Consider the following 20,496-nt stretch of genomic DNA (forward strand, 5'->3'; position numbering starts at 1 on the left):
GGCCACAGCAAATGCTTGACTGATACACCAGGCAATCAGCATCCCACTCTGCAAGCTGTTTAGCTACAAGCCACACTGCACAGCACCTGCCTCCACCTTTTATCCTTGGTAAACATCCAAGAAATGTGGCAAATGAATCCAACTTTATGAGCTCTCTATAATTTTATGTGCTGTCCTCATGTGCATGTTAGCTGGTAAGGAATGTTAAAGCTTATTTAATTTTTGCATCCCCACTGATGTGAGAAAACACACAACACTACTTATTGCTTCTTATAAGCTGGACAGTGCTTTTGAACTAAGGACATGTCATAACCCTTCTGACAGAAAACAACATTTTTATAAGGCTTCTCTTGGATAGGAACAGTACAATAGAATTCACACAACACACAATTCAGATTTGTTCCAACTTTTTGTTTTATTAAGTGCTGACATTTGAAAAACTTTCTCAAAGCATACATGCCAAACCCTAGGCATCAGATATGGCCCTCACAAACAATCAGCACCTGATGTTCCTTTCCTCCACCTGCCTGCAGTTATCAGGTGTCAGACCACAGACAGAACACCAGGTCTTCTGAAAAAAGAGCCTGGCAGGAAGAAAAATTTGCATAGACAGGTCCCAGCATAGCACTTCTTATATTGTGTGACTACCACATGTGCTGGTTACATGACCCAAAGACTCACATGTCAGGAAACAAGAGAAGTGGCAGTCTTTCAGCAAGTGGCAGCATTTGCAGAATATCTTCAGTACAAAACCAAAATAGGTATTTAGAATTTTTTTTTTTTTTCCTCAGAGCAGAGCTTGCAATATGTAATGTTATTATGCTTCTGTAAGTTAACTTTAATGGCAGGTCGATTTTTAATAATGACTCTTCTGAACTATTTTCACCTTCCATAATTTGCAGGTAAAACAAGTGAAAGGTAAGTCAGAGCAGCATATAAAAAATTGATAGAATTTTGTCATCCTTCATTGCTTTTGTTTCTTTCATGGCTCTGCTGCAGATTAATGGGACAGGCTAGAAAATTTTCAAGCATATCAGTAATCAAACTAAAAGTCTTTAATTTTCACCTTGCCCATTTCACAAATGGAAATGGTATTACTATTCCAAAGCAAAAAACTGGAGGAAAACAATGGTCATGTTTATACTTAGCAACACTGTTCTTCAGTACTTCATTTGACAACAGCTGAATTGCATTCTTAAAAAAGAAAATTTTACATATTCTTAAACAGAATTCTCTACATAATCCCTGCTATCTAATATAACTGACTCAGAAATGTCACTTGGGGTCTGGGCTTTATCTTGAAAACCTTGTACAATCTGACAATACCTTCATCAAATGAACATTCAAGCTCTAGTTTTATCTTTCTTTACATTCCTTTTAATCCAAGGACTTTGGAGTGGTTTGTGACATATAACTGAAGAAAGAAAAGGAAAGGAAATCCACTCTTAATACTGCTTCTTCTTCCAACAAAATAATTGTATCTTACGTCATAGCAATTATTCTCAAATCTAGAAATATGATAAATTCTGAAAACCTGTACAAGAAACATTATTTCTATACCTGTTTACAATTTCCCTCGGACAAAAAGCTGTAATATCCCACCACTCTGACCAAGGCCAGGAACAAGTTAACTACCCTTGAATAAATCTGATTATTTCAGGGGAATGTTCAGGGTACAGGAGACACGGTCTCTTTCCAAGTCACATAAGACTCAGTCTCATGAACTGAGATGGGAATTAGGATTTTCCCCACTTCCTGCTCACAGGCTGCAAGCCCAGCTTGTTTCTACACTGCAGGACAAGTTGCAGTACCATTCTAGCCAAAAGACACCCTGTGGAACTACTTGGTCATGAGTTCCAAACAGCCTTGGAACAGAAAAGCCAAGGCAACTCAGCACTTTTTGAAATGTATTCTTCAAGAAGAATGGAAAGCAGACTTCTTCTTCCCCAGAGCTTGTTACCTACTGCTGAGTTCTTCTCTTATTCTGACCACTGGAACTCTCTAGGCATGAAAGTCACTTGACACCTGAAGAACACCCAGGAGCAGTCACTACTGGTCTGGGTACAGCCCAGACCAGGGCTACATCTTCACAAAGGACAGAAAGGCAAGCAGAGATCTTCTAGGAGCATTAGTCAACTGGTCTCTGGTCCTGAACCTGCAGTTTAGGACTCTAGCAGTTGAAACTTCAGCCTGAAATACTAAATTCACTAGAAACAACAGATGACCCTAAATATGTCTATACCATGGTGCCAAGTAGTACCTCTCCAAAGCCAACTCACCTCTGACTCTACAGCCAGGCTGCATGGGCACTGGAGGCTGCAGCCTGGAGCACTGAAGAAGCACTGCCAGACTTCCCAGGCACACTGCTGGGTCTCTGCAGGTTCTGAAAGAAGCACTCGCAGAAGGACAAGGTAAGCAGGGTGCAGAGTGCGTGATGCCTCTTATCACTACTGAAATCTGCTCTTTCAGAGGGCAACAGACACAGGAATCACCTCTTTAAGAGCGCACAATTGTTCTGGAGAATCTCAGAAACGGAACAAATGTACAGATTAGAACCATGAGCAAAACTTCAGAGAAAGGGAAATGGCTCTGTATAGCTAGAATTGCCCAAAGTAAGTAATTCTGAATTTATTTGTACAGATACACATACTGCACAGCAAAAACACTGAGTTCCCATATTGTCACACTTTTCAGTGTTGTAAATGTCAGGACTGGTTATTCTTTCCTCCCTCTCCCCCTGCATAAAACTCAAATCTATGTTATTTACACATAATGAAAAGAAAAAGCTCATAAACTGTAGTGAAGTGTAAGCAAGACAATGCACCAAGTAAAATGTTACTGAGGGAAGGAAGTGTGTGGAAACAGGACAGTTACACTTTCTGAATGCAATTTTTTTTAAAGAGAAGCTGAAGTGAAAGCTAAATGAAACTGAAAAAAAAATAAATAATTTTGAACATGAGTGATGATATATATATTTTCTCACACTTAAAAGCCTGAGCCTTTTTCCCTCGAAAATATTAACAAAAGAGTAATATACTGTTCAGAATCTCTTTAAAATTGCATTATTTAATAATTGCACAATAACTTCATCTCTTGTGCAGTGAGGGCTGAAGAGAATTTAAAGAAATTCACTGTGGTAGAAATCCTTAGTCAGCAGAAAGTGCTCTGAATAAAGCAGTAGGAACTGGAAGAAAATTTTCAACACCTGCAGTTTTGGCTGCTTTTGGGTAAAAGGAAGTAAAGTTTTGGTAGTTAACTTAAAGGGTGTGGTGAAACCTTTAAGATGAGAGCTGATCCAATAGTAATTTTTTAAGAGATAAAAATCCATTTGCTCATTAGCAACTATGAACAAAGCAGATTTCCGTGGGTGGTTTCTTCCTTCTTCACCAAATATCAATCAGTGTAAAACCATCACAGCAGGATTAACTTCTGTGCAGAAATTCATATGCCACTGTGTCATGGCTGTTTCCCAACCCACCATTTTGACTCCAAAATTCTGCAGGCATGGGAACACAAGGCTCTTATTACATGAGGAACAGTCTCAAGGTGCTTTGCCCATGCCCAAGTCTGTTATTTCTTCTTTTCTTTAACACTGCTGAGTGTGAACTTTAACCTCATTTAGCTTCCAGAAAGCCTCAAAGTTGGTCATTTCTCCTAATAATCCAACTGTCCACACTGCTTGCAGACAGTTAAATAAAAGGAAAAAAAAAAAAAAGTTTTCAGGTTGAAAACTGGGTGTTTTAATCTATTTCTAGATCTAAGTATTCAATTTTCCATTTGTTCTCGGAAAACTGGGTAGGAAACAAATTGATTTTAAGAGCCATTTACACACAAGTAGGTATCCCACACAAGAAGACTTCATTCTCCATGTTTACCACAAACCCACCGAAGCTGCTGCTCTGTTTGGAGGTCAGTTAATTCATCAATGGATCTCCAGCTGCACTGACAAGCATATGCACGTGCTCCTTTCCTCTTTATCATCTTTGCTCTTAGTTTACTGAGCTCAGGCATGTTGTTCCTGCCAAAGAAGTGAATTCATCTTAGGATCATGCTGGGTTGTTTTGGTTTTTTTTTTTGAAGAAAAAATATTCATTAGACCATTTCAAATCAGAAGACATTTTAAGGACAATTCTGAGTAACACTGTCATGGATGAATTTAGGGATATATTTGAATTCTCTTTCGAACACAATCCTTTCCCGAGAGCAGTCTCAGTGTATAGTTTCTGTGTTCTCAGATCAACTACGGACTGATGATTTTGTAAACAATGTTATCTGTTAGGTTTGTAGAGACTTCCAGTCAGCCTCCAGAGAAAGAACTGGGAAGAAAACCAAGCAGAGCTAATTCCTGTGTTAAAAAATTGCCCAAAAAATGTATTTATCTTACCAAATCTACTGTAAAAATTGCTATGCATTATGGATACAATAACAGAATTAAACTTTTCATCAGTAACTACTACTCAAGGTGATTGTTAAAGTGACTGAAATGAAATGGCCATAAGAGGGTAGATTGTACATCAAACCAGAAATAATTCCTGTGCAGCCATTAACCATAACAAATGAAAAATCAACATGCTATGACAAAAAGAAGTAATTAAAGAAAATAAAGTGAAAATATAGCATTTTATCTATCTCTGCTCTTATGACCTCCTCCTGGCCACTGTATACTGAATTGCTCAAAAGCAACATTAACAAGCCCAATTAAATAAAAAAAACAAACCCAAAACAAGTATTAAGAGAAGGATTTTTAGACAAAGAGATCAGACACCTATTGATGGAAGGAAAATGCTTAACCTTAAAGTTTGCTTTCTGAAATTCAGGCTTGTCAAAATAAACAGCTAAATATCTTGCTAAAGATTACAAATTTTAATCAATGTTACAAGTATCTGATACTAATGCTGCTCATGTGTTTTTTTTTTTCTTTCGTTTCATTTATTAATTTCAAGATCTGAGAAGCAAAATAATTTTGACTTTGGGTAAATAAAAGAATCCCACTTTGTTTCAACCTTGTCCACTACCAAACAAATCTTAGGACTTTAAAGCCACTTTAAATAATGGGAAAAATAATAAGAAATAAGAAATACAAATTTTGAGACTGGAAGAAAAATACAGGAATAAAAATATAACACAGGAAAAATAATGGATAAGGAACAAGTATGTCCATTAATGTTCTTCTCTGACTGTTACATTACTGTCCAAGCACATACTCTGAACACATCCACCTCTTCAATCAGTTAATGGGCACACACAGAGACTATACTAAAATAAGAGGAATCCAAATTTGATATCTATTATGAATACTACACTACCTTTCACTAAGTCTTGGCATTAGCTTTAGAGAACCTGGAAATATGAACTCCTTACTTTTAAGTCTTCAAAAACTATTTAAAGAATTAAAAACATCACAATATATGTGATGTTTTTAATTCTCCACCTCTCCATTTAAACAAACCTTGCTCCAAGAAAGAAATCTGTTAAGAAATAAAGTTATTTGGTTTTCACTGAACATGACAGCACACCTAATAGTGGAAAAAAGAACATCTGACTTGAAACCATCACAGGCTCTATGACTGAAGGTGAGATGCAAAGCACATGCTGAATAGTCTGCAGTCACATTGTTGAAATTATAGATACCCTGCACTGGTTGACAGAGTCCAACCCATCACATGTATTACCTGCTTATTTCAGCAATAAACTGGCCTTTTGATCCATTAAACTTGAATTATTTTTAAAAGCAGAGGGAGAGTAATGGGAGAAGAGATAGAAACGGATGAAAACAGATTTTGGGTGATGTTGCTTCCCCCTCCCCACAGACTGTCCCACCTGATCCCAAACAGGTTGCATGCATGCTTTTTTTCAGGTGACACAGCAGTGCTAAGGGCTTTTCATCTCTCCTATTCTTATTGAGTCATAAAGCACAGTAGCACAACACTAATACCCACCCCAGACACACCTGAAAAAGAGATAATCACAGGACTGATCCCAGACGTAGTCATTGAAAAGTGACACACGGAAGTCACAAGCAGTACAACGTAGCTGGTCACACGTTCTGGACAAAGAAGAGCAATCAGAGAAGCTGACTGATACAATATTCATCCATCATATATGGGTCAAAGTACAGCACTCACTCAGAAATACTAAAAGCAACGTCACCTAATCTAAATGCTTTTACATCTCTGGCCTGTTCACAGTTACAGTATGTGATTTAATTATAAGTTCATGTATTATTTTTACAGGTTCCTATCCTCACTGAACACATAAAATAAACTGATATTCACTTGATATATTCTCTTTAGTACTCCTTACTGGTACAGCACCGTGTGTTGAGTACACAATTACTTACTACAAAAATGCCACATGGAATGCAGTAATGTTCTAATAGGACGTTATGGATAAATTGTCAAAGTACCTTTCCTGCTAAATTCAGCTGCAATTGCCAAGCACTCTGACCATTTTCAGTTCAGGTTCTGGCATGATGTCAACCAGCCCACTGATTTAAGTCACGTACTTGACATCACATAGAAAGATGAAGAGAGGCAGGGAAAAATAATAATGCAGCAGCAACTTCCTTAACTACTTGTTACTGATTTTTGGTTTCATGTCTCATTTGCAAGCATCTTTCTATACTTCAAACAAACAAAAGCTCAAGTGATCAACAACAGAGGACTGAAAGGGACCAGCTGATTTCAACTGCAGTTACAAGCAGCCACTTCTTTAGATGATTGTAAAGCTGTCCTGCCCAGCTTGGAATTTTGTACCACCACAGAAACACAGCTGTGAATAAAAAAAATTATAAAGCAAATAGCACATATTTTTTTCAGGTTTCCTACCTTTTTGAAATATTTGTTCCTATCCCAGATGGTGAAAGGCTTCCACCCAGGTACACTGGACAGCATCTACGTGGATTAATTAAAAAAATATTAAATTATAGCAAAACAGATTGGAGAAAGCAGTACAACATTTATTCTAGTTTAACAGCATGGTATTTATGAAAAATATTTTTTAAATATAGGCCAAGCATCCAAATACTTGTAAACTACAGAATTTTAAAATTTCCATTTTCAAAGTGTTCAAAGAAAAACGATGAAAATCACTCTCTATGCCCAATATACAAGGGTCTACATATTGTAACATTTGACAAATGTATATGTCCATAAGACAAAGGAAGATGTTTTTCAATAGCTCAAATAATTAATAAAGTCATAATAAATTATTTTGACCACATGAAAACACATTAGCCTGTCTTTGAAATTATCTGCTTATCTTTGTTTTTCTTTAAAAAGACTGTTTTTGTCAGTGTCTTTCTTAAGAAATGTCAACACAGATTAAACAGCAGCAGTATTATTTACTGATAAAAAGTAAAAATTCAGCAATGTCCAACAAGCCCGAACATTTTTCACCTACTTTTTCCCATGTGCCTGTACAACAACACTGTTTCTTTCAGGTGTGAGACTTGCAGAATTAGACTTCAATTTCTGTTTAAAAACAACCAAAGAATAAAATGCAGCATTACAGCAAAGTCACAATATTCTGTTTTACTTAATAATCAGGAGCCAGAAAATCTCAGTCACAGAAGATGGGGACTAAGACTTTGGGAATTTTCTTGTTCAAGTTTGTGAGGCTCTGAAGTAACAGGCAAGCAGGGAACAAGGCTTCTCTTCCCACACAGAATTTCCAGCTCTGGCTGAAGGAATTCCACACCACATGATCACTTAGACTTTACAATCAAAACTTAGTATTTTATGCCCTCCTTTTAATAATTTTGCATTTAAAACCAATTATAATTTGGAATCCTCTCCCTCAATGTTTTTTAGCTTTTGTTTCATTAAAACCCATCAAGAACTTCTATTATTCAAAAAGATAGAATCTTTGAAAGGTTTCTTATTTGCTGCACATAGATGAGTTTATTTGAATTCTAGAATATGAGAACTCTAGATCCTAAATGGGAAGTTCTAGGGATATAAAATGATAAAATTATACAAATTTACTGGCATAATTCTCTCTCCCTCAGATGTACAGAAGTATTTTTGTTGGTTGATTTAGCCACTCTGTAAAAAATCAAACAAAACAAAAACAATGTCACTTGTGAAAATAAGGGAATCCACAGGAGGTTATGAAGTGTAAATGGTAAAACACCATTTTCTACTGCTGATACCCAAACGAATATGAGTATCTGTTTTCAATGCCTTCCATCATTGTAACTGTTTTGAGAATGCAAAATTGTGGCTTCATTCCCATCTCCTGCAGTGAAATGAGAGGACATTTGCAGAGGATACAAAACAGGAAGCAGTGGTTGGTGTATCAGATGACTGAGCTGCCATTAAGAGGGACCTCAAATGACTTCCAGAAATGGGGTGAGAAGAATCTCTTCAAGTTCAGCTAAGGTGAAATGCAAACTCCTGCTCCAGGGGAGAAATAATCACTTCGCACAGAACACCATGCCGACTGACCAGCCAGAAAGCAGCGCTGCAGAGAAGGCTGTGGGTAATTCAGTCAGTAACAAGTTGACCATGAGCCAGCAATGTGGCCTTGCAGCACAGAGGGCCAACAGTATCTTGGGACACGTAAGGAGGGATGTTGCCAGCATGTCCAGGGAGCTGATCCCTCCTCTGCTCAGCACTGATGACAGAATCAAAGAATCATTCCAGCTGGAAGAGACCTTCCCCTGCCCAAAACAGGGTCAGTTTCAGCAGCTTGCCAAAGACTGTGTCCAGCTACATTCTGAAAACCTCCACAGACCGAGACTCCACAACCTCTCTCTGAAGACTGTCCCTGTGTTTGACCACCCTCACAGTAAGAAAAGTGTTTTCTGGTGTACAGATGTTATTTTGTGTGTTTCAGTGTATGCCCATTGCCTCTTGTCCTATCACTGGGCACTATGGAGAGTCTGGTTCTTTACTACAGCCATAGCTATTTACACACATTGATAAGATCCCCCCAAGAGCCTTCCCTTCTCCAGACTGAAAAGTCTCAGCTCTCTCAGCTGCTCCTCACATGACAGGCATTTCAGTCTCTTAACCATCTCCATGGACCTTTGCTGGAGGTTCTCCAGTAGCTCTATCTCTCTCTTATATTTGAGACCAGAACAGGTCACATTACTCCAGATATAACCTTACAGACATGCCTGGAACACTGTGTCAAGTAAAAAAGAGTCATGGACATAATGGAGTGGGCTCACGAAAGGACCATGAAGGTCATTAAGGATTTAGACCATCTGACATCCAAGTATAAGCTAAGAGAGATGGAATTGTTTAGCCTGGAGAAAACAATGGTCAGGAGAACCTTACGAAGGTATGTCAGGAAAAAATAAAGAAGATGTAGCCAGACTTTTCTCAGCGGGGATCACTGACAGGAGAGGCAATGGCTGCAAGCTGAAGTACAAGAATTTCCATTCAAACATACAAAAATTCTTTAAGACTTTTGAGGGTGGTCAAACACTGGAGCAAGCCACTTAGAGAGGCTGCAGTCTACATCCTCAGGGATAACTGAAAGCCATTTGGACACAGTCCTGGGCAAGTGGCTCTAGGCAGTCCTGCTTAAGCAGGTGGTTGGACCAGATGATCTCCAGAGTTCCCTCTTCCAACTGCAACCATTCTGTGATTCTGAGCATTGACACTATGATCTATTTTGAACTTGCATTTCCTTTAATTGCCTGTTATTGGCCAGGTAAGAACATCTCTTTATATCTCTCCTGTTCCTCACTACAGCATTACTGCATTTTCCTTTCTGCTTTATTTTCCAAGTTTATTCTACAGCTTGTTTTCATTCATGTTTTGCTTTCAAAGTTTTAGCTTATGGTGCTTTTGCTTCCGCTGTTGAACCTGACTTGTTCTGAATTTCTCCAAACCCCTACTCACCAGAGGTGTTTTGGTAAAGCTGCTGTCATTACAGATTTCATCAATAATGTCGTCTAGATCTTCTTCGCTGCTGCCAGCACTCACTGACACTTTAGCTGATCTGAAAAATAAATATATCAGCCTTCATTTTCTAGCAAGACTACAAAACTTTTTTTACTGTGAGTTAAAAAATATAAACAGTTACAGCCTTTTTCCCCTAATATTTTTGTAGTATCTCAGGTAGGCCATCCAAATCATGACTGAACAGATGTAAACTGTAGGATAACACCTTTAAGTCTCTGTTGAGTTGTCCCAGCATAAATCTTGTTTTTGCTTGCTTCTTTTATTTACAACTACTCCCAGCCATGAATAAAACTATGATAGTATAACCCCTGCTACACTTACTGAGAAATTAATTGGAGAACCCTGATTTTTCACATTTAGCTTCATCAGCAGGAATATGATAAGGTCAGAGGAAGGTCTCTACTCAAGCTACATAACTGCAGAGGTCCTGAAGAGAATTCCTGCTGAACTGGATGCATTTAGAAAGATCACCTGCACTTTGCTTTTGCTCAAGTAACACTCAAGTCTGCTGTTTGCTAGCTCTTTGTCAAAGCAAGAGAGGCCTGTAGTACTGCTGCATTAACTGATCAAAAACAAATCTACTCCTGAAAAAGAAGAAAACTGTAATTTTTCTTTCAAGATTGTAATTAGATCGACTAAAATTAAGTGCTCATCTAACCATTATGCAAAGAATGTGGAAGTCCAGTAATGTGGTCAAAGGTAGTGGTCCTTCTGGTCTTGAATTAGTCATTGGATTCTTCAAGATCCTTTCCTGAGACTCTGAAATGTGTGTAGGGTAAGCGCTTACCAGCCCACCTGTGGAGATATCTGGCCAAGCCTCCCTGGTCCACAGACCTTCCAAAGGGAGTCTGAGATGCCTGTGAGGACTGGGATGTAAACCTCAGGGCCAGGATGGAAACCTCATGTCTGGGATGGAAGCCTGAGGGCAGGCTGAGATGTCAGACACCACCAAATGCTTGGCAGGAATGAACCTGTTAGCATCAAACTTGCAAAGTCACCATTTTGAAAATTGTGGAATTTGAGGCAGATACCTTGAAGTGTAGCATGTAAGTTAAGTGCTTACTGTAGTGCATACAGTTAATAAAGTATGAGCAGAAAAATTCTGAACAGAAAAAACAGACCCGAGGGAACAGCATGAAGCTGTGTCAGGGGAGGTTTAGGCTGGATATGGGGAAAAGGCTCTTCACCCAGAGGGAGGCTGAGCACTGGAACAGGCTCCCCAGGGAAGCGGTCACAGCACTAAGCCCGACAGAGCTCAAGAAGTGCTTTGGCAATGCTCTCAAGCACATGGGGTGATTCTTGGGGTGTCCTGGGCAGGGCCAGGAGTTGGATTGCGATGATCCTTTTGGGTCCCTTCCAAATCAGAATATTCTATGATTTCAGTGAAATGACTGAATTATCAAGAGAATAAAAATTTTGATAATGCTATTGCTAAAGCTCGTCCTGCTCTAAATCGCGAGATTTATAGATATTTGAGGCCAATTAGATACTGAGAGCTATCATGAGGTCAGTTATAGAGCCAAGTAATCTCCAGCCCTAACTGAGAGGCAAATTAGTGCAGCTTTTAACGCCATATTTAATCCAAGGTTGCGGTAGACGCAGGAGACAAAGGCTGTCTGAAGTAACTAAACTCGCTGGCACACCATTTGGGTCTTTAAGAAAGACGGGCTGCAGGTGACACTCGCCGACCGTCGGCCGGGTTCCGGCTCCTGAACCCGCATATTTTGGGTTCCCGAGAGGTCTGGCCACACGGGGCAGGCAGGGACGGGCTGCGCGCCACCCAGGCGGCGCCTGGCTCGGCGGGGAGGGCTGTGAGGGCGGCGGGACCGCGGCGGGACCGCTAACCTGCCCTCCTTGGCCGCCGCGGGCTGCTCCTCGCCGCCGCCGGGCCGGTGCCACAGCCGCCTCTCCACCTCGTCCAGCAGCCGATCCAGCTCGTCCGCCATCTTGCCGCCCCGCGGTTGCCAAGGCGGCGCCGGCAGGGGCGGGCTCTGCCCGCCCTCCCGGCCGGGCCGGGGGCGGTGTGGGGCTCCTGCGGGGCTTGGGCCGCAGCCGCGCCCCCTCCGCGCCGCTGCCGGGATTCGGCAGTGAACTACGGGGAGGGGAAGAAAAAAAGAAAATGAAAAGCCACACCGCGGCGGCCGTAGTCGGCAGGATTCGAACCTGCGCGGGGAGACCCCAATGGATTTCTAGTCCATCGCCTTAACCACTCGGCCACGACTACGCATGCTGAAGCAGATCTTCCTACCTTGTCATCAGTGTCTACCCGAGAGCGCGCATGGTTTGGCACTTAGGTTCGTCTCCTCACTGGGAGCAGTGAAAGGTTTAAAATAGAGGTTAGACTTAATGCGTCTGTCATACAGTTCCCTGGGCTGGATCGGTCTGTTTAGGGCAAAACCAAACGGTTAGGCTTTGCTAAGTCCCACGGGAGATGCCTGATTTTGTGGTATTTTTTTTTTGTTTTGTTTGGTTTGGTTTCTGTTTGTTTGTTTTGTTTTTGTTTTTGCTTTTGGCGTTGGTTAGGAACAGTTGTGGCCTATAAGTGGCCTCAGTCCCACTAAACCCAGGAGCACTCCCCAGCTGGCATCCCCCATAGTGCCCGGGAAGTCGAGGCAGGCATTTTTGAGGGAAGTCCCATAAAAGTGGCTCTTGCCTATCACCCTGTTAATAAATCCAGACAAATGTAGGAGTGTCAGTCACTAGTCTTCCAATGCCAGCTTCCTCTCCCCCCTCGTCAGAGACACACGGGAGGTGAGATGTCCCAAGCTGGGTACACCGCCCATAGTGTCAGTAAATGCTGTATATTAGTATATTTTTTTAGAAATATAATGAAGGACTTTAGAGAGAGAGGTCCTCTTAAGCTAAACAGAACATGCCATCTCCTTAGGTCAGCTGAGATGTAAAGCACAGTGCTTGTACCCTCCTGTTGCCAAGATGGCTCAAAACTCGTGATGAAGTTGGGTCTGCTGTCCTTAAGAGCTCCAAGCAAAGCCACTTGGTAACAAGGTATTTTACAAATCTCGGCGTATTTCAATTAATGAGTTCCAAGCCCTGTCTGAATTCCCTTGTACTTAAGCTTTTATTTCATTGTTCCATTTTCCTCCCCACATCTCTCAGGTCATGTTTAATACCCCGGCCTGATCCAAGGCAGTGCTGCCGGGGGAGATGTGTTGGGTAGAAGAGTTGTGAGCCTTTGCTGGGTTGATGTGATGGAAGAAACTAAATAGTGTTGATGCTGCTCCAGCTCTTTTAAGTGGTCCCTTGGCCAGGACTCTCTGTCATGTAGGTAAATTCAATCCAGAAGAAGTGGATTTTTGGGTGGAATTTTTACATTCATCTCTTGCAGCTGTGGAGAGTTTAAACTAATCACAATTCTCCCCAGTATGCTATCATCTCTGTAATTTGAAAAAGGATCAGGAGCCCACAGGCTTGGAAAATCTTGAAGAAACTCTTGTCCTGAAATACATCATCACATGTGGAAAAGACCACTTGCTGCATCATCTTAAAGGAGCTTAAGAATGCCGAAATCCAGTATCATTCTGGCATTCTTTCAAATGGCCTTGGAAATCTGAGTACATTCTCTTTTGACTGCAAAACAGCTTCTTTCCCTTTCCATCAATCCTGTGGCTGTCAGTGTGTCTGTTGCAAGGTGCCAAAAATGTATGGAGTGTCTATGGGATAACAGTGCCAAAGTCAGGGGTGCCTCAAGGCCTTCTCCCATGAACTCGTTGCAGCATTTGCTCAGTTGGAAAGCATTTGAAACCAAAAAGAAAAAAAAAAAAATAAAAAAAAAGAAAAAAAAAGAAAAAGAAGAAAGGCACAGACCTTTAAAAATTTTTGAACTGAAAAGATTGGCTTTGTGCAGATTGCTGCCTGCTGTTTAGATCCTTGTTGTTCAAAACTTCTGAAAGGCCTGATGCAATCAAAAAGACTTACTGGGTCAAATTGATTCCAGACTAGTCCCTGGAATCACACTGAGGTGAATCTGACATACTGGGCCTTCAGCTAAGCTGTGGCAGGAGAAAGGAGTTGAGGTCATGCTCTGAATTTTGTCCTCTCTTAGTAAATCAGTGAAGTGGCTTGTTCAAATCATGTCTCCTACTGACTGCTTGGGTGCAAGTGGAAGGGTTACTGATTGCTGAGGGCTGGAAAAGTACAGAATGACCACTTTGATGATGATGGTTCCTTTTTTTTTTTTTTTTTTCCTTTTAATATACTGATATATAAGGACATCAATATATCCTTAGGAAGAGAAGACAGAAATCTGGAAGGCTGTCCTGGGTGCAAGCCACAATGTTCTCTAATCCTCAAGGTACTGAAAGCTTTCTCAGTGGTGCTGTTAAACTGGATTTTGCCATAACAGTGATGAAGACAAAAAAAAACTTTCTAGGGCAGGATGTTAATTTCCCTGTTCTGTTTTCTCTGGGAACCAAATTGAGCCTAAATTGAGGTTGACCAGAACTCTTCTCAGCCCTCTTCTCTTAACAATGAACTCTACAGGACACAAGTAATGGTAAGAGGTCAGCAGAGCCAGGTAGCACCAAAGTCATTTCCACATGCTACCCATTGCCAGACAAGAGGCACTCATTTTGATACGGTGCTGACATGTTGCAAACCTTTCTGCCTTGCAGTCTCTTGCCCCCAAAGTTGAGATGGAGGGAATGCAGTGACTGCCTCTCTCCAAGGAACTGCCACCTACAGCATATGTAGAACTGTACAACTCCTTGCTCCCAGTTACAGGATATTACTCTAACCCTGTTCCTAATCACAATCCAGTATAACATCATTTTGAGTGACACCACTTATTTCTTATTAGTAGTACAGTGCATCAACATGAGAAAATTCAGATTCTAAATCTAGATTTTTTGCCATGATTTTAATCACTAGCAAGCATTTCTGTGAATGAAATTTTTCTACTAAAGATTCCAGATTGGGAGACAACTTCTTGAAAAACCTCTTGGCAGCAAAACAAACAGTGTGTGCAAGATTCCTCATGTAACACTGGTTTGTGATGTTGAGAGACAACAAAGGACAGTTTAAGCTGGATTCTATCCCAGACTTGGACTTCACTGTCAATCCTTCCATCAAAGGTGCCAGCTCAGAGGGTGGATTTTCAGTTCAGTTTGCTGGCACAGCTGCCTTATCCATGAGGGGCTTGAGGACTGGAACAACTTCCAGTTACTTCCAGCCTTCCTCTCAATTAATAATTTCAAGGTTAGAATATGTAAGCAGCCACCACCTGCTGTGTTGCCTGGGCTACACAGTTCTCTTGTAAAGAAAACTGTTCCTGAGAAGAACAAGTAAGTGTCCAGATTGACAATCTTAGCCCTTGCTGTGAGGGGTAAACTTACTTTTGGATGTTTGTAAACATACATGCTCGTTTTCAAGTGAGTATGACATGGTGCTTACAAAGAGAAGCAGAAGATATTTCAGGACAGTATACCAAAAAAAATATAAAATATACTTGTCTGGGGGCCTTTTAATGAACATGGCATAATCCTCAAAGCTTCTTAAAACCATGAAATTTCAATCTCCATGAGGGCATAACAAACATTGGAAAGTAGTTTCTGGGAAAAAAACTGTCAGCTTGTAAGGCTGTGTAGCAAGGAGGTAACACTTCCAAATCAATGATAATTATGTGTAACTTCGAATAAAAGTGGTGCTGCCAGGGACTGTGCAGCTTTACTGCACCTGCATTCTTTGGCACCAAGGGTGTCAGTCCCTGTAAAGTGGAGCAGAGGGAGGCACATGATGATGAAGCAGGTCAGTGCAGAGAACATATCATAAGGTAAAAATGTTTCCATTTAACAGATAGAAATAATAAGTAGTAAATACAAGATAATTGGCCTGCCAGGAAGGACCTAGGCTGTGAGAATGTGAGTAGGAAGGAGAAAGCATCGTGCATAGAGGACTGGGGACTACTGTGGAAAAATCCTTCCTGCTTGCTGCCCATTGCACAGCTGTGCTGAGAGACAAACACCATGTAAAACCAGCCTAGCTGAGGGAGCTGAAACCAAAGCAGAGATAGTGTTCCATCACCCTTGCCAAGGCTGGAAAATATTTTTCAGGGATGATTCTCCAGAACAGTTGTGAGCTAGGAAAAACTATCCTGTAAGCCACAGGGGCATGGTGTGAGTGGGCATGTGGGAGTGAAGGTACTGTTTGTGTGAACTCCATGCTAATATCCTCGGTGGGGCTGATTCAGATTTTTCTTTCTGAGGCCTCAGGATACTGAATCTCAGAGGGAGACAGATGTGGCAGCTGACAGGGCTGGTGTTGTCACACACTGGGTTCCAGATATACTCTTTTGTTTCACTGCATAGCAGTGCACTTTGTTTCACTGCACAGCTTCCTTTTCTCAGTACAAGAATCCTGATCAGTGAAAATATGTTAGGCAGAATCACACCTGTATAACGTGAATGCCCTTTGCATGTGTGATTTTGAAGGCTTTTACAGTTGAAAGATTTAAAAGAATGGCAAGAAGAACAAGTCTTTTTCAGATGAAAGCTTCTTCATAAAACCTCCCTCTAGAAGCTCAAATGCTAAAAAGAGATCTTCATGTCTGTGAGTAATAAGGTTTTCATTTGGACTTGAAATGAACAGGTTTTTTTCCCAGTACAGTTTTCAAAAGGAAGAATGTTTAAGGGTGAAGTGAAAATGAAAAGCTAGGACCTCACTGATTTGAGCAGGGTCAGGATTTCATACAGAAGGTGAAAATCCAGTCCATCTTATTGCAAGTATCTGTTCCTTGCTGGAGGACGGGGAGCTCTCCTTCCAGCTTCTGTGTCTCCCAGCAGAGGGCATTGCAGAATGACATTACCGTTTTCCAGAAATCTGGCAGAAGGTAAACTGAACTTCAAGGCGTTGTTTGGCTGGTCTAAAATTTATTTTCATGACCTCCACTGGAAGAGTAGATCATCAGTTGTAAAACCAAAAGATGCTGTTAGCAGTCTGTAGCTGGAAGATAAAATTAATTTTTCCTTGCACTCTAACAAACCCTAATGCCTGAAAGAGAAAGCATATGCCAGAAAATATTTGTTCCTCAGCTTCTCTATCATACAGTTTATTTTCATGTTTTAGATGACACTGTAGGCTGAATTGGAAAGACTTGTTTCAGGTTCAGATCCTCTTGACATTCTGTAAAAATAATAAACTGTTTCTTCTAAAAAATAAATGCAGCATTAAAATGATAATGCTAATGCTAATGATATGAGCAACAAGAAGAGGGAAACTTCAACATTTGCAGTAGATGTGGATAACAGGCATAATTTAAAATAATGGAGATAAGAAAGGTGATTTTTCAAAAGACTGTGACATGCTGTGTGTCACACCAAGAAGCTACAGGGTACCTGGAGCAGGGCATAGCCTTCAATGCAGGCTTCTCTCCTCCCTGCCATCTTCCCTGAGCCCTGCATCCCCCCACATGACACATCAGGAACACATGCAGGGGCAGACAGGGCAGTACGTGTTATGCAAACAGGTCTTCTGACCCTGTCTCCACACTCTGGCTGGTTCTGTCACAAAACAGTTGTGCCAATCCACCTTCTGGAGGCAATGTACATTGATTTAATGTACATGAGCAGGTTGATTCCATAACACAGGCATTCTGTTAAGTTTTTGTCTAAAGCAGTGTTCAGCCCAGCTGATTGTGTGGTCACCCAGCAAACTGAGTGGCAGAGGAGAGTGAGGGATTGAGGGCAGGCGATGCTGAGAAGTGTGTGCAGCAACAGTATGTTCTCTTGTTTAGCATTTGTTCTTTGGCAGGTCACAAGAGGATTCAGTGTGCTTGAAAGTAGTTATTGTAGTTTTACAGGTGGAGAAACTGAATCACCCATGTGACTGTAGCCTGCTCAGACTCATTAGATAAAATCAGGATAGAAGTACTAAGAGCACTCCCATCTCTGGTGCTGATAAAGTCTCAGCTTTGCTGCACAGTCACTGCAAATGAGCACCATGCGTATGTGCTATGGTGAGAAACGATTCCAAGTCAAAGAAGTCCAGGTGAGCAAGAGTTAAAGAGCAAATTCTACCACCTTGATTCTTGATAACATTCTCACTCAGGTTAGTTTACAGTGTTGAAACCAATGGGACTTGAGCAGAGCAAAGGTCCTGAATCTGAATTTCAATGAGTGATATTGAGGGAGTGGTTGGGGTATTTTATACATACCCTAAAAATTCCTAATAAGCATTCGCCTCTGGAGGACTTGAAAGGATTGTAACCTTTCCTACAGTTTAACAACACATTTCTCCATAAAACTAACTTAAGAGAAATTCCCTAAATTCCCACTCTGAACACTTAGCAGTCTTTTCAAACTTATGATATAGCAGTAAATATAGCTTATAACCATAAAATTAAGGTTATGTAGACTTGTAACTTTTTATTTTATGCTAGCTCTGTGGGCCACTAGCAATTTCTACAGAGGTTACTGTCCTGAAGTCTGCAATGAATTACATGAGTAAACTAAGAAGAAACTCAGAAGAATAAGAAGAAACAGAAAACAACCCTCACTCTTTAAAAAGACACATTGGGTGTTTAAGGGGAGAAGAGCAAACAAAAGGAACTTCTCAAGCTTTGCCATTTCAATTTAAGATAGTTCTTTGTGCTGTACAGGGAACTTGCTAGTATACATAGCTGTGACTGCACTCATGGTCTGTTTAATGGCTACAGATTAACTCAAGAAAAGGTGATAGATCTTAACAAGTAGTGCTTTCTTGGAGTACTAGCATGAGATTCTGACAACCTGTGCCAAGTGAAGCTCCGATGAGTAAAATTTACACGATTTTTACTGTGATGTACTAAATAAAATTTGTTTTCATCTACCTGCATCCTTGCAATTTATGTTACAGATTGATTGTCAAGTTACAGAACCTCTGGTTTCTACAGAAAATGGGCTCTGCTTTTATCATGTGGTTTTACAGTGCCTAGAAAACCTTTGGCTTTCCAGTAATGTGACTGTAAACTAAAATCTGACAAAGATAGTTAGCTTTTCTTTTTCCAGTAGTGACTGTAGGCTGACTGTAGAGTTAAGGTACCTCAGCTTTTGAGTTCCTGAACAGAAATTCTTTAAAGCCTGCTGCTTTTTAGAAAATAGGTGATCAGAATTTTTTGGAAATTAACCCTCTCTAGGGTACATTTGTTATCTCCCACTATTTCTGTTGTCTTGAAAATTTTGAAGGCTAAGAGCCACCTAATGACAGCCTTGTTTTTCATGATACTCAGTTTACTGTAAATCTGTGATTACAAGCATTTGGACACCATGGAAACTGGATGCATCTTTAGTGGCTCAGGCCCTTAGCTAAAAGAAATACAGCCACAGCAGGAGGGGGCTAAGGAAAGGATAAATTAATTTAGTTTTCTAGTAGTATTGCAACATCACGGGCATCATAATTTAAAAGCCTTTGGAACAGTCCTCTTAATTTCCTCCTATCCCACTCCCTCAACTTCTTGTCTTGGTCTGGCTTTTGTTCACTTCATGGAGCGTGCCAGACCAACCTGAGCCTGCCTGAGCCCAACCAGTTGGTCCCTGATGTAATCCCGAATGGTGACCTGTGAGGCCGACCTCAAGGTTTGCCAGGCAGAAAAGGACCCACTTGGTTTTAAAGTGCTGGCTCTGTTTTGCGAAGAGCTGGTAAAGTATGTTTTTCTTTTTACTTTTATAGCTTGTTCTAAAGTCCATGGAGGATACACAGCTGGCTGGCAGTACCACAGCTAATTCCATGGCTGCAGGGTCTTAAAAGGCCTCTGGTGGTGATGCTCAAAAGCAACGCACAGGAGTAGTGCGCACTATGTAATATGCATGCTGCCTATAGACCTTCGTGCTCTCCACAAATGCGCAATATTAGTGAGGTGTTTCATTAATCTGTGATGGAAGTAAAGCAGATGTTTCTCTAGATAGCAAGTTCTAAGTGCTTCTGATCTATGTCAATCCTGCTTTTACCCTCCTGCTTCTTGCTCTGTGTCTAATGCTACCGAAAATGAATGACAATTCCAAACCTGTTTTTCAGTTTGGAAATTGTTTGTGTCTGGGAGAGAGAAAGCTCTTCTTTTGAAACTTTTAAAATAAATATTCAGGCTCCAAATGAATTAATATTTTTCTCTTGTTCAGTTGTTTATTGATGATAGTTCTATTTTCTCTAGAGTATCTATTTTTATGGCTTTCCTTTTTCCTTCTTTATGTCTGTGGCTTTGCAAGTAGTCTGGAAAAGTCTGCAGGAGAAAAAAGAACACAAATTTACTGAAATTTCACCTAAATCATAACCCAGAAAAGCAGCAAGTAGAGATATAAATAGTAATAACCCTTTTGGAACTAATCTCATCTCTCTCTTCTGATTAAGGGGAATTGCAAATATAATACATGTCTCTGTAGTGGCAATCCCAAGTACAATTGTATGAAACATGGCAACTAGACAAGCCTCCCAAACACTTGGTGGTAGCTAGGATGAGGTAGTATGTATTTTCCTGTTGTGTAAAATCACCCACCCAGTCTTTACACAATGGCTGCCTGTGAGCACTGACGTGAATTGTCTTACTGTGAGCATTACATAGCTCATCACCTTCAGTCAGCTAAATGTCAGCATG

General features: G+C 40.7%; 1 protein-coding gene and 1 non-coding gene across 2 annotated transcripts; both read right to left on the reverse strand.

Moving 5' to 3' along the window:
* Positions 1-390: 390 nt before the first annotated feature.
* CFAP418 (cilia and flagella associated protein 418) lies at positions 391-11,998 on the reverse strand. The gene is made up of 6 exons (XM_058833454.1): positions 11,763-11,998; positions 9,855-9,954; positions 7,402-7,472; positions 6,828-6,893; positions 5,951-6,046; positions 391-4,018 (listed from the first exon to the last, which is right to left on the reverse strand). The coding sequence occupies exons 1-6, from the start codon at positions 11,861-11,863 to the stop codon at positions 3,859-3,861; spliced, it is 594 nt and encodes a 197-aa protein (XP_058689437.1). The 5' UTR covers positions 11,864-11,998; the 3' UTR covers positions 391-3,858.
* A 61-nt stretch (positions 11,999-12,059) lies between these two features.
* On the reverse strand, positions 12,060-12,141 carry TRNAS-AGA (transfer RNA serine (anticodon AGA)). The gene has a single exon. It is a non-coding gene; the product is annotated as a tRNA-Ser (tRNA).
* Positions 12,142-20,496: the final 8,355 nt, after the last annotated feature.

The sequence above is a fragment of the Poecile atricapillus genome, chromosome 2, assembly GCF_030490865.1.
Source record: "Poecile atricapillus isolate bPoeAtr1 chromosome 2, bPoeAtr1.hap1, whole genome shotgun sequence".
In the NCBI taxonomy this organism is placed as follows: domain Eukaryota; kingdom Metazoa; phylum Chordata; class Aves; order Passeriformes; family Paridae; genus Poecile; species Poecile atricapillus.

Excerpts from the sequence above, each read along its gene's own strand:
- CFAP418 (XM_058833454.1), bottom strand. The coding sequence starts at position 11,863 with ATGGCGGACGAGCTGGATCGGCTGCTGGACGAGGTGGAGAGGCGGCTG. Across the intron at positions 6,047-6,827 it reads GGAACAAATATTTCAAAAAG|AACGTGTGACCAGCTACGTT; the intron begins GTAGGAAACCTG and ends TTCTTTGTCCAG. Across the intron at positions 4,019-5,950 it reads TGTGATTATCTCTTTTTCAG|GAACAACATGCCTGAGCTCA; the intron begins GTGTGTCTGGGG and ends CTTCTTTGGCAG.